The sequence below is a fragment of the Coccidioides posadasii genome, chromosome 7, assembly GCF_018416015.2.
Source record: "Coccidioides posadasii str. Silveira chromosome 7, complete sequence".
NCBI classification, from domain to species: Eukaryota; Fungi; Ascomycota; class Eurotiomycetes; order Onygenales; family Onygenaceae; genus Coccidioides; species Coccidioides posadasii.
Window position 1 is genome coordinate 1 of NC_089413.1, and position 12,814 is coordinate 12,814.

Here is a 12,814-nt window from a genome sequence, read left to right on the forward strand (position 1 = left end):
TCTGCTGCACAACGGCTTCCGCGACACTGTCTGGCTCCAAGAGGGGATTGAACCAAGTGTTCTCGGGATTTATCACGTTAACCAGATACGTGCGGGCAAAACCCGGGTTTACCACCACAGTCCTGACTTTCGGAGCGTTATAACGTGTCCTCAACTCAGTGGCGAGCCCTTCATGGAACGCAAGAGCTGCAGCCTTGCTGGCAGAGTAGTCGACCATACTAGGGGTGTAACATAGGCGGCCAGCGACGCGATCGTAACAACCATTCCATGATTGCGTGAAATCATGCACGGAAGAAACTCTTGAGCCAGCCAGTAGTGGGATAACGTGTTCACTTCGAAGGTTTGGCGGATATCTTCGTCCGTTCCACCCAATATTGTCTTTCCTTTCAGAACTCCGGCGTTGTTGACCAAAATCGTGGGCTCACCCATCTCATCTCGGATTCTCCGAGCAGCGCTTGCGATCTGGTCGCGAGAGCAAATGTCGCAGGATAGAATTTGACATTCGCCGGCGTCTCATAATTCAACGGTTTGATATCTAAAACCGCAACCTTCAGCCCACGCGCAGCGAGTAGAAGCGCAATTCTCCGACCAATTCCATCGCTTCCTCCAGTGACGATGGCAATCTCAGAATTCCAGTTGTATCTATCTGAGGTTGCATTGTTTAAGGCGCGACGACTAAGCCAGCCATTGAGCCATCGACACAGGCCAATTGCCACCAAATTTTCAGGGCTCGAAAGACGCCGGGTTGCTCATTTCTGAGGGTTTGACCCCTACGAGTGTGCTGCGCGAGGAGCAGGAGTGGCAGAGTCAAAGACGGCGAGAAGAGAGTCCTCTTGATCACGCGACCCACCACATCCGCAATGAATCCTAAGTTATATCAGTTAGCCACAAGATTTATTCGGACAGGTATGGCGGCGCGACAGCAACCAACCTTCACGCGGCAGCCAACGTCCATTGGCGTCCATCGTCATGAAGATCGACTTCGAGGAAATTAGAAACAAGGAGATGGCTCTTCACAGACTAATTCCACAGCTAGAAATACTACGTGCACCCGAACCTCGAAGGAAACTTAGGAAAGCAACGAGAAGACCTTGGGAGTGAGGTCTTGTGGTGCGTTGGTGCTAAATATGGGGAATCTTGTAAAATAGTCCAGTTTGCCCTTATTTTGGTAAGGAAGGCACCAGCAGAGCTGGTCCCCAATCCTTATGAGGCCGCAGCGTCGATAGGCGCGTGTCGACATTGGCTATTCCTCCGAGTGCCTCGGGACGTCGATTGGGTTTCCAGTGCTCGAAGCCTGAGACTGATGCTCTTCCACATGCGACCGAAAGTCTCCTCATAAACCTGGGGGACGCACCAAGTGTGGGGTCAGAACCTCGATTGTGGAGAAACATGTCAAGTACTCTGCTCCGTAACCAACCAACCAACTAGTTACTAATCCAACAAACAGCACCTCGATCACGTGATGCGTATAGATTGCCTACACAACCCTTTCGAACCCTAAGCATAAACTCCGTACCTCGTCCATCAAACAAGAACACCCGGCTAGGCTCCACAAGGATATCCCAGCATCACCGCATACCGTGAGAAAAGCCGTTTTCTTGACCACTCATCTTCCAGTCACAACAATTTGTTTCCTCCTACGCAACCCACATCATGGCTTACCCCGAATTGCCGTATAGCATCCAGAACTGGCGCCTTGAGGAGATTCCTTAGTGCTGCAGGAGTGCGGCACTCTTTCGTTGGGGACTTCGTGGTGAGGACCCTCGGGTACCCACTGGTTCGGGGTGTCCCATCTCGCAACTGTAGACGAGTAGAGAATGCCCGGTCGATTCTGGTGGTTTCGCACGGCTACCAAGAGTTCCCACAAACCCCTGGAAGGATTATTTGATAAACGCGCAACCAAAGAGAGCACAACAGGTTGCCCAGTTTATCGATTCTTGCCTAAATATGCTAAGAAAAGGGCTACCGGCACCACCATCATGCCTCCCAGCTTCTGGCGCCTTGATTTAAGCCCTGATTCATGGAAGGAAAACACAGTCACTATCCCGAATACACGCAGATTTCCACAGAAACTGATCTATCTTAAAGGTAACCGAGTTCTGACACTTCAACTATTATGACATTAAGTCTAACTCCCACGCCTCCAGCAATAATCGATACTGTTGCCGATCGCTACGAAGTCAGGGGGCTTAATGAACGTATACTTTGAATGCCACCCGGTATACATCCTGCCTGACCTCAAGGTGTCGTATCAAGCTTTCCGAGCGAAGATCATTTATTCCTTGACCTATTCTACAATGTACCTCTTCACTCTACGAGAAAGAAGGTTTGCGATGAGAGACGGCGGATACGTGCCAGTTATAAGTCCTGAAGCGGCAAGGGCTCTCATACCTAGAAAAGACCTAAAGCCGGAAGCTATAAGAGCAAAGTACAAGGCCGTCGCAAATATTCCGACTTCAGACGCTAGCAGCAGCACGGAATCACGGTCCAATGCCCCTTGACATTATCAACAGACTAATGCAACTTAGATGGTGTGTTCCACTCTATACCATTCCCGGATTTGGCGGAGCTGAGCTAAGGCAGACACCCCGGCACAACCAATTAAAGCCAGTCGCCACGGTCCAACACGCTCCTTTCGCTCACTGGCGGCAAGTTGGATGCTCCTCCTTGCTCAACTCGAGGGTCAAAGGAATAGAGCCATTCAATGAGCGAGGGATTGACTCCCACCTCCGCACCTCGGCCCTAAGATTAAGTGGTCGCAACAACCCGTAGTGTTGTAGCACCAATGTATCGTGCGGATCTATCCATGGAGCGAGTATCTGTTCTTCTAGTGACCCGCAGGGCGCAAAACAGCCAGATACAGTGGGAAAAAAAGAGCTTTCTACAGCTCTTCAAACAGCAAAATCAGCCATCACGCTTCTCTGCTTAACAGATGCTGTATGCAAATTAGCAAACCGCGCTTCGGGCAAACGGCGACCTGCTTTGATGCTTTCCAGGACCCTACGAAAAAATAAAGTGAGATTGAATGCAAAGAATAGAATATGGGATAAAAAAAAATAAGAAACAAAAAAAAAAAAATCAATAAATACGCACCACTCAACACAACAAACTTAACGCCTTTCCCACTTATACGCTGAATCTCTCGTTGTAGTTTCCCTGCAGAGAGACCACCTCCAGCCCCTACTTTAGCCAGATCTCTGGTTTTCAATGCATTTGGACGACCGAGGATGACATGTGTGACAGTGCGTCTTGCAAGAGATATAGAGATGCTCGCGCCATTATTGACGAGAATCTGTTTAACCTTGTGGTCCGATATAGGGGGAAGGTAGACCCATTGATGTAGATGGTCAAATTGCTAAATATACCTTTATTCCTCAGCGACGATTGTGCTGGCTGTGGCAAATAAGGCATAGCTTCTGGGAAGGGTCGTGAAGGCTCAGTTAGTGGCTCTGAAGAAAAGGCCCGGTCGAAGGGGGGCACGTCATGCACAACACTGTCCATCAAGTTTTGCCCGATTTTCTTCTCATCCGCGGACTCTCTCTGAATTCTTTTCTTTACCCCAAAAAAGGACCTAATATCCCCTGTCTTCTCGTTCTTCCGTATCTCTTTCTCTCTCTCTTCCGGCGTTACCCACTTCCATTCGCCCTCATGATCTAGCCTAGTATCGCCTGCCGTCCCTTTAAGCTGTGCGGCGAGCTTTTGATTCCTCGTTTCTCGCCAGAAGTGCCAGTATATGGATTCTCAGCTCGCTGGTGGCCTGTTGAAGAAGAGTTCCAGGGTCGAATTGGTCGATGTTTGCAGGAGAAGGTTTGCTGATGATATCGCGGAGCGCAGGAGAAACGGTAAATTGTGGTTGAGGCATTTTTGACGTTTTTCCTCACTTGTTTTGGTCTAAAGTTCTTTCACCAATGTAGTACAGGCACCACAATATCAGTAAACAGTTGGCATCGGTAATAAAAAAAAAAAAAAAAAAATTCTGAGCTTTGGGCTTTTTTGTTCATCGAAGTTCCTGTGGAGGCTGAAGTGGCGGTTAACGGGTTGAACAGAGGGGCTGCCTAGTGTCCCAAAACTGCGATGTCATCAGGAACCGGCTATCCCCTGGCCAGATAAATAGCACTGTGACCTCGCAAGGATCGATCCTCTCAGTTGGATCAGATACGACGTTTAAGGATGAAGCGAGAGACGCAGCGAGCACATGTCATGTTTTTATTTCTCCAAATCAAGCCTAGCCACCCGTCGCGCTTGTTTCGAAAGGCGGAAGGCGATCCCCCGAGATGACCTGCAGCTCACGTGGAATTACCTAACTAGTTAAGGCATCACGTGTCGCATCGCTGTAACCTTACTCAACTCAACAATTACAGAGGCTACAACGATCAGAAATTCAATGGCATTGCGAGCTGTCAGAGTGAAATGCCGGTTATGCCCAACAACACACAGATCGAGAGATAACTACAAGAATACAAAAACACAGGATGGTTTGAATTGAAAAGGCCATGATATCATTCATTCATTCACCCATTGATCTATGACATGGCGAAAGGATAAAACGAACATGGAAATACCGCACCTTAATCCAAAATCTGCACCAACCAGGCCATCAGAGAGACTTTAAAAAAAAAAAAAAAAAATACGAGAGTATAGTTGGAAGGGGACAAAAAAGATGCAGTGGAAGGGACCGATCAGAAAAAACAAGGGAGTTCTTGAAGTAGAAAGGTAAGAGTGGCTTGTAAGAAGAAAACAAACAAAGAGGAATTCTTTCATAGAAAAGACAAAAAGTATTCTTCGCTCCAGTTCATAAGCATCACCAATGCATCGGAAGTGTAGTCGCTTTTTGAACAACTCGCTGACTGGAACATAACAGAGCCGGGTAGCAGATTCATCGAGCGTTTTCCTCATGCGAGTCATCAAAGTGAAGAATTAGTAGAAATTCGAGTGCAAAAAACCAGATGACCAGCCTCGATCTAAAGAGTAAAGGCTTGCTGAGCAGAAGACAAAACATCTGTATCAAGGAGATTCGTGTCATCATCATCATCAATTTTTTTTTTTTTAAATGACGAATGATAAGCGGCGAGGATTGAACAGCAAAAGGTGAATTGTAGAGGTTGAGACAGTTTAGTGTGGAGAAGGAAGAGACAATAAGTGAAAACGCGAAGACAAATATTTCAACGAGCCGTGCTTAAACCACGGTCTTCAAGAGAAAAGAGCACAACATCGCCTTGATTACATGGCTAGGCTGAATATCACGATCATTTAATATCCCGAGAAACTCGGCAGTAAAGGGGAGGCATAGTAACTGTATAAAGCGATATATTGGGCTGCTGTCCCTTAAACTCTAGGGATTGACTCTCGATTTCGCGGCTACCGACAACGATGTAAGTAGCCGAGACTTTGAGGATATAATGTCAGCAACGGATTGAATAGATGCATCGTGAGGTAGCGTTCAAAAATAGTCCGATTACTGAATTCGCAATTATAATTTCTCGCCACACCACTAAGTGATAGCGGAAACATGATGACAGGGACCGTGGTACGTCGCCGCTAAAAAAGGTGGTTCGAGAGCTGAGGAGAGGAGAACGAACCCATCCGACCATGGTAAATTTCCGGTTCACCATATAATCACCATAGGGTGGTGCGAGTACCCGATGGTTCTTAACGGCGGCGTGGCATACCCCCATTCTTCAAGCTCTGGAGAGCAAGCGATGCGCCGCCCACGGGGCCCCCGATAGGGTTTTCGGTAAGTGTTTTTCGCCGTTTTGTGCTCGTAACTAACCTCGCAATGTTGGCTGTCGGCTCGGGAAGTTTCCTCTTGATCGTCATCGTCCCTGGAACGCTTACCGGAACCGTTCAAACCCGAAGACGGGTAGACAGACGCCGAGTTTGACGAAGCAGAGTAAGTATCTCCCCCAGGACCGTTTGCGGGAGTGCTCCTTGTATCACTGACAACATTATATAGGCTGCTGGGCGGTCCGAGGCGTGGAGTTGAGTAACCGGGTGTCCACTGGCTCTGTGCACTTGGCCTTGAACCTATCCTATCAGTCCCATTTGTGCTGGACGCCGAGTTCGTAATATCGGAGGATAAATGGGTAGGCTCTCCATGCAAATTGCTGCTAGAATGACCAGTGCTGTAATTGTAAGATCCACGATTGCCGCTATAGGGACCGTTGGTGTCGTTGATATATTCACTCTCATGCTCTTGTCCTCCCTCTCCTACTGCTGTACCATGGGTCACTTGCCCATTTCCCTGGCTGTGTAGATATTTGTTAGTATGCCGTAGGTCCGAATCATTTCCGGTAGTCATAGCTCGTTCAAAAGTCGTCGAGCCTTGTCTCACATACCTGGACATATTCTGGGTAGCGGTTGGCTGTTGTGAGGTAAAGGGGGGCTGGCTGGAGGGGCGGAAGGGTAATATGATTTGGAGTCATATGTCTGCTGGCTTTGGTACGATTGCATGCTTTGCAAGTTGGAGCTTGGAGGTGTTGTTGCGGGAGTGGTTGGCATCGACCTCGAATTACCCAATCCCGTCTCAATTGATAACGCATGCGAATTATGGACATTTCCAGCCCAATCATAAGAGCTGCCCTGATTTGTCACGCCCACCAGACTAGAGGCACTCGCAGGAGGAGTCGGAAATGTGTGGGCACGTTCAAAACTTGGTCGACCGGCAGGAATGAGAGCCTGGCTGGAAGGTTGGGTAACTTGTGAAGTAACAGGTTGTGCATGGAGTGATGGTGGTGCACGGTGGTGGTTGCGGTCCTTGGACAGAGCGACTCTGTTGCTGGTTTGCCTCAATCCGTCTTCGTTCAGTGGCTGCAACAATCGAGTTCGGCCTCGTTTGATTCGATGGATGGTACAAAAGACCTCCAATGTTATGAACAAACAGCGGGTAAAGCAAGTCTGTAATTTTCTCTTTATTGGCAAATTCAAGGGCACGCTCAAAGGGAATCCTGAAATTCGATCAGCTAAGTATTCATAAATCGTTGCAATCCCAAGAGACTCACCAGACACCCTTGAGATGCATGGGCCCGATTTTAACCACATGCCGGACCTTTTCACTCTTAAGAATACCATCCCTCCTTCCTCTGGTCATCCCAGCAACATTTAACAATTAGTACCATTGATCATGTGGTTATCTGCGGAGAACATCAGTCAATTCAAATTAAAACTAATTGCAAAAGTTAGCGCGAACGAACCTTCTCTACGAGCGACACAGACGCCCTTCGCTTCCACTTGAAAACATAGAGTACCCTCATCTTCCCAAAGTGTGGCAGTCACTCTTGGTTTCATTCCTGGAGGCGCTACCTGGCCGGTAGTGTCAAAAGTATGAGGCACATTATAAGGCGGAGTATGGGTATTAGATCCAGCATATCCGTGGGGATTTGGAGTAGTCGTCATAGCTATGATATTGATTAGCAAACGGCCCATGCTTTATTCATAGATTCTCCCCGCACTTGAAGATACCTACCAGGTAAAGGTAAATCTGAGCAGGAGCATGTGGAGCGAGGGAATTTGTCACTGGTTGGCTGCTTGACTGAGGGGAGGTAACAGGGTTCGAATAACCATACGGGTATGCGCTGGTCGTTGGTGCATAAGCGGTGGGTCCAGGCTGTAAAAGAGGAGGCTGTTGATACGGATAGTGTGATAGTGTTTCAACAGCCCCGGGTTGGGACGTATATGCCTGCGCCGAAGGTAAATGTGACGAATGTACGTCCATATATGACTGAGTTTGGTTCATGGTTCCCAAATTCGTTGAACTCTGGAGATAACTCTCCCCTGCGCCCACGTAATCTGTCTGGCGCGTGGATTCCAAAGGAGGCCTGTGATTGACCCCTCCAGTCCTCTCAGCCAATGATGACTGAGATACTTTCGGCTCAGATAGAGGCGGAGAGTGGCTTGAAAGCTCAGATCCTGGACCACCAGGATGTGTTGCTGCGGGAATTGACGTAGGTGACCCAGAAACGTCGTGCTTTAAGCCCGAGATTGATGGGTTTCCTCCCAGGACCGTCAGCTGCGGGTCAGGAAGACACAGAGATCGCAACCTGTCAGCACCAAAGAGAGGTCTTTGAGACGCGTGATGATTGTAAAACGGGATATCAACGGGGTTGCGGGTGTGAACTTGGGATATCGACGGCAGCTCCAGCTTTCCGGTCCGAAACGAAATTTTTTTGGACAGAAATTGGTAATGGATAGCAGGTCCTTCAAACGAGCGGTGGTCGCGAAGGAAAAATTAGGGCGAAGCGAGGATCGTATATGGATCGTGAGTCTCGTACGCGTCGAATATCAACTGGCTCTTCAGCAATGCCACTCAAAGTAGCAACGTGTCGCGTTCTTCGGAGCTCATTCAATATAACAGCAACAAAAGTCTAGGTCAAATGATCTAACCCGGCGTCGTCAATAACGTGAAAGCATACACAACGCTCAGAAAAATTCAAATGCAATCGTAGGTAATTGTACACGGAAGCACTTGTTTGGTATCCTTGTCCTTTTTCGTGTCAGAAAACAACGTCCGCAAAAGGAGGTACAACCGGTCAAGGTCAAGAAATGGGGCTGCCCACAGTGGACTGCGAGAACTGCGTCTCGCCGTGGATCACTCGCGGAGCCTGCTCAAGCATGGAAGGGGAGAAATAAATTAAAAGAGAGCAAACCGTACAAGGAGCGGTCAGTCAAGTCGCGTCTTGGTATTTCCCAGAAATGTCAAACGAGACCGGAAGAGCTTTCGATGTTTGGTACTTGGTGGACTGAGTACATTGACTGCGGGTCGAGAGATTAGGCGACGAGAACGCAACAACGCAACCAAGCATGAAATATCATTCGTAGCAGTCGTGACGAGTCGTAGGAGATTCACGCTTTCTTTTTTTTTCCTTTTATTTTACTTCTTTTTGATCTCTTGATTTGCTGTGCTTTTTGGCTGAATCTGAATCGCAAAAGGAACGACGTAGTGACAAGATATCAGTCAAATGTGCGGCGAGTTGGAGGTTGAGAAGCAGCAGAGCCGGAGCATGCAGGAAGTACGAAACGTATGCAAGAAGCAGCAGCAGCAGCAGCGAAAAGGCACAGGAAATGGAAAATGGAGCTAATGTAAAATAGAAAAAAATAAAAATAAAAATCCAAGGGCAGTGGCAAGGGTCATACAATCATAAACAGAATGATTGGGTATATGGGACGAAACCATAAGTGGGGGACGGGAAAAAAAAGGCAAAGGGAGAAGGAAAGTGAGAAATGGGAGAAGGTACAGAAAGAGGATAGTTAAAAAAGAGGGAACAAACAAGAACGAAAGAGATGGTGATCACATTACCTGCGCTGGTCCGATAATACTTTGCTGTAAGTTCAGGCAGCGTGAACGACTGTGGGCTCAAGCAAAAATGTGGAGGCTGGGGGAGGGCGTGTGTGGTGGTGGGTGGGCGGCCGGCGCGGCGGCGGCGGCGGCGGCGGGCGGTGGAGGGAAGGGTGTTGGGATGTTTCCTTTTGGTGCTGGCGAGAAACAGCAAACGCTAGTCAGAGAGCCACTCGCGCCGTTCAACCGTGGAAGATGGCCCGGTGGATACACCTGGGTGACGCTCCCGCACGCACCCTTGGACGCTCTGCGGATTATGATTCGCCTTCTGACCCCTTCTTCTTCAACGGATATTGACTGTCCCTCGCGTCTCGTCAGCCAAGCAGAGTCGACTTTGGCGCGAAAAATAAAATAAGAATATAAATCTAGGAGCGTGGTGTTCAGCGGAGGTGTGAAAGGATCCCTAAATTCTTGCAGACGAGAAGGAATTGACCATGTACCACCGCGTCCAATCCAGGGAGGCTAGCACCAAGCGACAATTTAATCAAGTCGAAGGAGGGTCAGGAACAGCACGCAAGAATGAATCAACACATGGCCCTGCAGTGTGGGTACAACGGCCTTTTTCGATGTCCAAGATTAAGAGCGTACAGTACGGAGTACATACGACCTGACATACATCTAGAGTCCTGCTATTTGTTAGATCGGGTCCGCGGCTGCGCGATATTTATATGTGCCTGTAAAGACGCTCCTTCGCCATGATTTACGTCCGGCGCAAGGAATATACATAGTAAGTATGTATGTCTGTCCATACTTTCGTACCTAAGAAGTGACTTCACAACACGTCTGTGCTCTGGAGCCATAAAGGAACTTGGTCGTCAAAGGCTGTTCCGCTCAAAGAAGTTTAATCGAGAGTCCCAAGGTTTTCTCTGGAGCTCGCTGGGCGAGAAAGTCTCAGCGAAACCCGCTTCTCGATTACTCGCGCCGTCAGGGCGATACAGCCCGAAAGCAACACGGACAAATAACATGTTGGCAATGTTGGTTTTGAGTGTATTTTTCGCCCACTGGCCTAGATCCCGCAAGCCCTGATGACTTGTCCGTACCGATTGGTACTGGGCCGAAACGTATCATACACGAAAAGGTGCGTAAATGACCATACATTACTAGCCCCAGATGACCGCTTCACAACGCCAGCCCTGATCACTGCCTCTCAGCCAATCTGTCGACTAAGCGAATCTCTCTCTCTCTCTCTGTGTTTCGCTCGAATTGGACCCTGATGGCGGAATATCACATCCGAGTAATAATGGATGAATCTTACTCCAGAGTTAGTGACCTCTGCTCTGCCCGTTTGGATTATTATTGACCCTGTCCAAGCTCGAAGCCAGTGTGGATCTTTTGACAACTCAGAACCCAAACGGGATTCGTGGGGTTCAAGCTAGCACAAGGACGAAGCGGTTATGCAATGTGTGATCGACTTCCGTGCAACCTGCCAGAACGATAAGCCCATCGAGAAAGAGAGGCATGGAAAAAAGTACCGTTGGCCTGTACGGAGTACGAATGTTACCACCAGACGCTCTGTCCTGACCAGGTCTTATTGGCCAATAATATGGATAACATCGTCACAAGACGTTCCGACTTCGCATTCTCAAAGCCCGCCTCGCGCTCCAACCTCTCTGTGGATTCCGAACCGACAAGGGTCCCGACGGACTTAAGATCAAAGAAAGTTTAGTTGCCTTTCCTGGCTCCCTCGCCCAATGTGTTGAGGTTTTGAGAACGTGCTCTGCTCAGGGCGAAGCAAGCTCCTGAAATAGCTAATCCGTTTCAGCTGTTGAGCATCGACTGAAAGGTGGAGCAAAAGCTTGATCTGCCATTTTGGCGACCTTCCCAAACGGTCCTTTGGAAACAAAGACATCAACTCTGCGTCACAGGAAGATTCAGGTTGTCCCTTCACAGATCAGCCATCACATCGTGAGCTGCAGGTTGTGATCCACAGGATCTCGTGTGCAGCTCTGGAGTCCTCCTTGTCAGAATCCATTGATGTGCCTCGCCCAACCCCAGCCACATTCCCAGGAATCGGAGATCAAAAGAAGAAACAACCACAGCCCAGCGAAATCACGTTCGAAGAATGGACAATTTGCCTCGCAAAGCTTTGTATTATTCACAATTTGAGGCTTTCACTTGTTGAGTGCTTGGGTTTGCGTCCAGTTGGGAGAACAGAGGATGCGCAATTGGAAACCCCTCTTTCAATTTCTGCATTCGAGGTCGTACCGCCTGAACCTGGTGTATTCTTTCCATCTTTCGAGAAGTCCAAAAGAATATCACAGCCGCGCCATCAACAGCTTTTGGTTCCAAATCGTAAAAATGCATTAATGCAAAGTTTCCTAGCACTCGGAGTAATAGACTCCAGCTGGATGGACTTCTCTTCCAGCCCATACGTCCCTGTCTCTTTCTCGAAGCTCCTTTTTTTGTTATCTATCGCTTCGGTGTAATTCCACACAAATTCGAGAAGGCGCTTCCAAGTCGAGATTTGCAAACACGCTATTGAACAGGGTTTTACGGAGCATACGAGACTCCTCCGTAGAATGATTCTTGTAACGCCGTTATGCACTCCCACAGCACATCCCGGCATACTTCTACCCCCTCCAAAACACAATGTCGACTCTGCTAATTCGAGGTTGCTGCTCGTTGGATCATACATCCAAGTCCTTGTTCGTCGAGAGATGCATCACATCAATCAAGAACTATACCAAAGTATGGTCAAGGGAAACAGCCTCCTTAGCCCTGCGCCTCCTTGCTGTGAAACCCACATATACTCCCCATGCGTGTGCAATATAGCTATCCCAAAGCTCTTTATACGAACACCATCACCTTCTGCAGCCAGGTGAAGCGAGAGCGGCGCAGTTGTTTGTTGGATAAGAGTTTCAAGATGATTTAATCCGCAACCTTGGGGAATTAGCGCGGTTACTGCCCTCTCAAGGTTTTACAGGTGGTTTTACTTACATGACCGAAGGATGTAACATACCCTTTTGTAAAAATACCAAACACCCCAAAAAAAAAAAAAAAAAAGAAAAAGGAAAAAAAGGAAAAAAGGTTTCGCGTGTGACAAGAAAATACGTGCATCTGGATTCTCCTCCTCAGTCTTGCACCAGCGATCCTGGTTGATGATGTGCAGTTGCAGCGGGAAGGAGATGGGTTGGCAAACTAAATTTTTGAAGCCCAAATCAAGCAGCCGTCACTAGCACCCAATCGCGGGGCATTCTTCAAGCGCATTCTCCGTATTCTGGTCGTGGGTTTATCCTCCGTGGGAGAATTCGCCGGTGAATATTCTTGCTTTGACCAAAAAAAGGGAGTCAAGCTCTCTCTGAGGTGGCAATAGTACGGAGCATGTCGTGTGAACATGGCCAATGCATGGCTACACAAAAAGAGAGAGTAGAGAGGCTCCATTCCTGTGGTATTCCCGACATCTCAAAATCTGGGAAGCATTTCATGGGCCTCGGGCGGGAGCGATCTTCTCCAACCCTCAAAAAAGAAAACGGATCGAAAAGA

The 12,814-nt window shown here is 48.4% G+C and overlaps 5 protein-coding genes across 5 annotated transcripts; 1 reads left to right on the forward strand and 4 right to left on the reverse strand.

Annotated features, from left to right (window-relative positions):
- Positions 1-1,817: 1,817 nt before the first annotated feature.
- D8B26_008393 (uncharacterized protein) lies at positions 1,818-2,501 on the forward strand (the record flags this gene model as incomplete). Its single annotated transcript, XM_066125841.1, has 3 exons — positions 1,818-2,088; positions 2,148-2,198; positions 2,257-2,501. The coding sequence occupies 3 exons, from the start codon at positions 1,818-1,820 to the stop codon at positions 2,499-2,501; spliced, it is 567 nt and encodes a 188-aa protein (XP_065981925.1).
- Positions 2,502-3,679: 1,178 nt separating this feature from the next.
- Positions 3,680-3,862, reverse strand: D8B26_008394 (uncharacterized protein; the record flags this gene model as incomplete). Its single annotated transcript, XM_066125842.1, has 1 exon — positions 3,680-3,862. One exon carries the CDS (start codon positions 3,860-3,862, stop codon positions 3,680-3,682), a length of 183 nt encoding a protein of 60 aa, XP_065981926.1.
- Positions 3,863-5,403: 1,541 nt separating this feature from the next.
- Positions 5,404-6,343, reverse strand: D8B26_008395 (uncharacterized protein; the record flags this gene model as incomplete). Its single annotated transcript, XM_066125843.1, has 1 exon — positions 5,404-6,343. The coding sequence occupies one exon, from the start codon at positions 6,341-6,343 to the stop codon at positions 5,606-5,608; it is 738 nt and encodes a 245-aa protein (XP_065981927.1). The 3' UTR covers positions 5,404-5,605.
- A 300-nt stretch (positions 6,344-6,643) lies between these two features.
- D8B26_008396 (uncharacterized protein) lies at positions 6,644-7,087 on the reverse strand (the record flags this gene model as incomplete). The annotated part of the gene is made up of 2 exons (XM_066125844.1): positions 6,644-6,944; positions 6,999-7,087. 2 exons carry the CDS (start codon positions 7,085-7,087, stop codon positions 6,644-6,646), a joined length of 390 nt encoding a protein of 129 aa, XP_065981928.1.
- An 11-nt stretch (positions 7,088-7,098) lies between these two features.
- On the reverse strand, positions 7,099-7,732 carry D8B26_008397 (uncharacterized protein; the record flags this gene model as incomplete). The annotated part of the gene is made up of 3 exons (XM_066125845.1): positions 7,099-7,130; positions 7,191-7,394; positions 7,459-7,732. 3 exons carry the CDS (start codon positions 7,730-7,732, stop codon positions 7,099-7,101), a joined length of 510 nt encoding a protein of 169 aa, XP_065981929.1.
- Between the last annotated feature and the right edge of the window lie 5,082 nt (positions 7,733-12,814).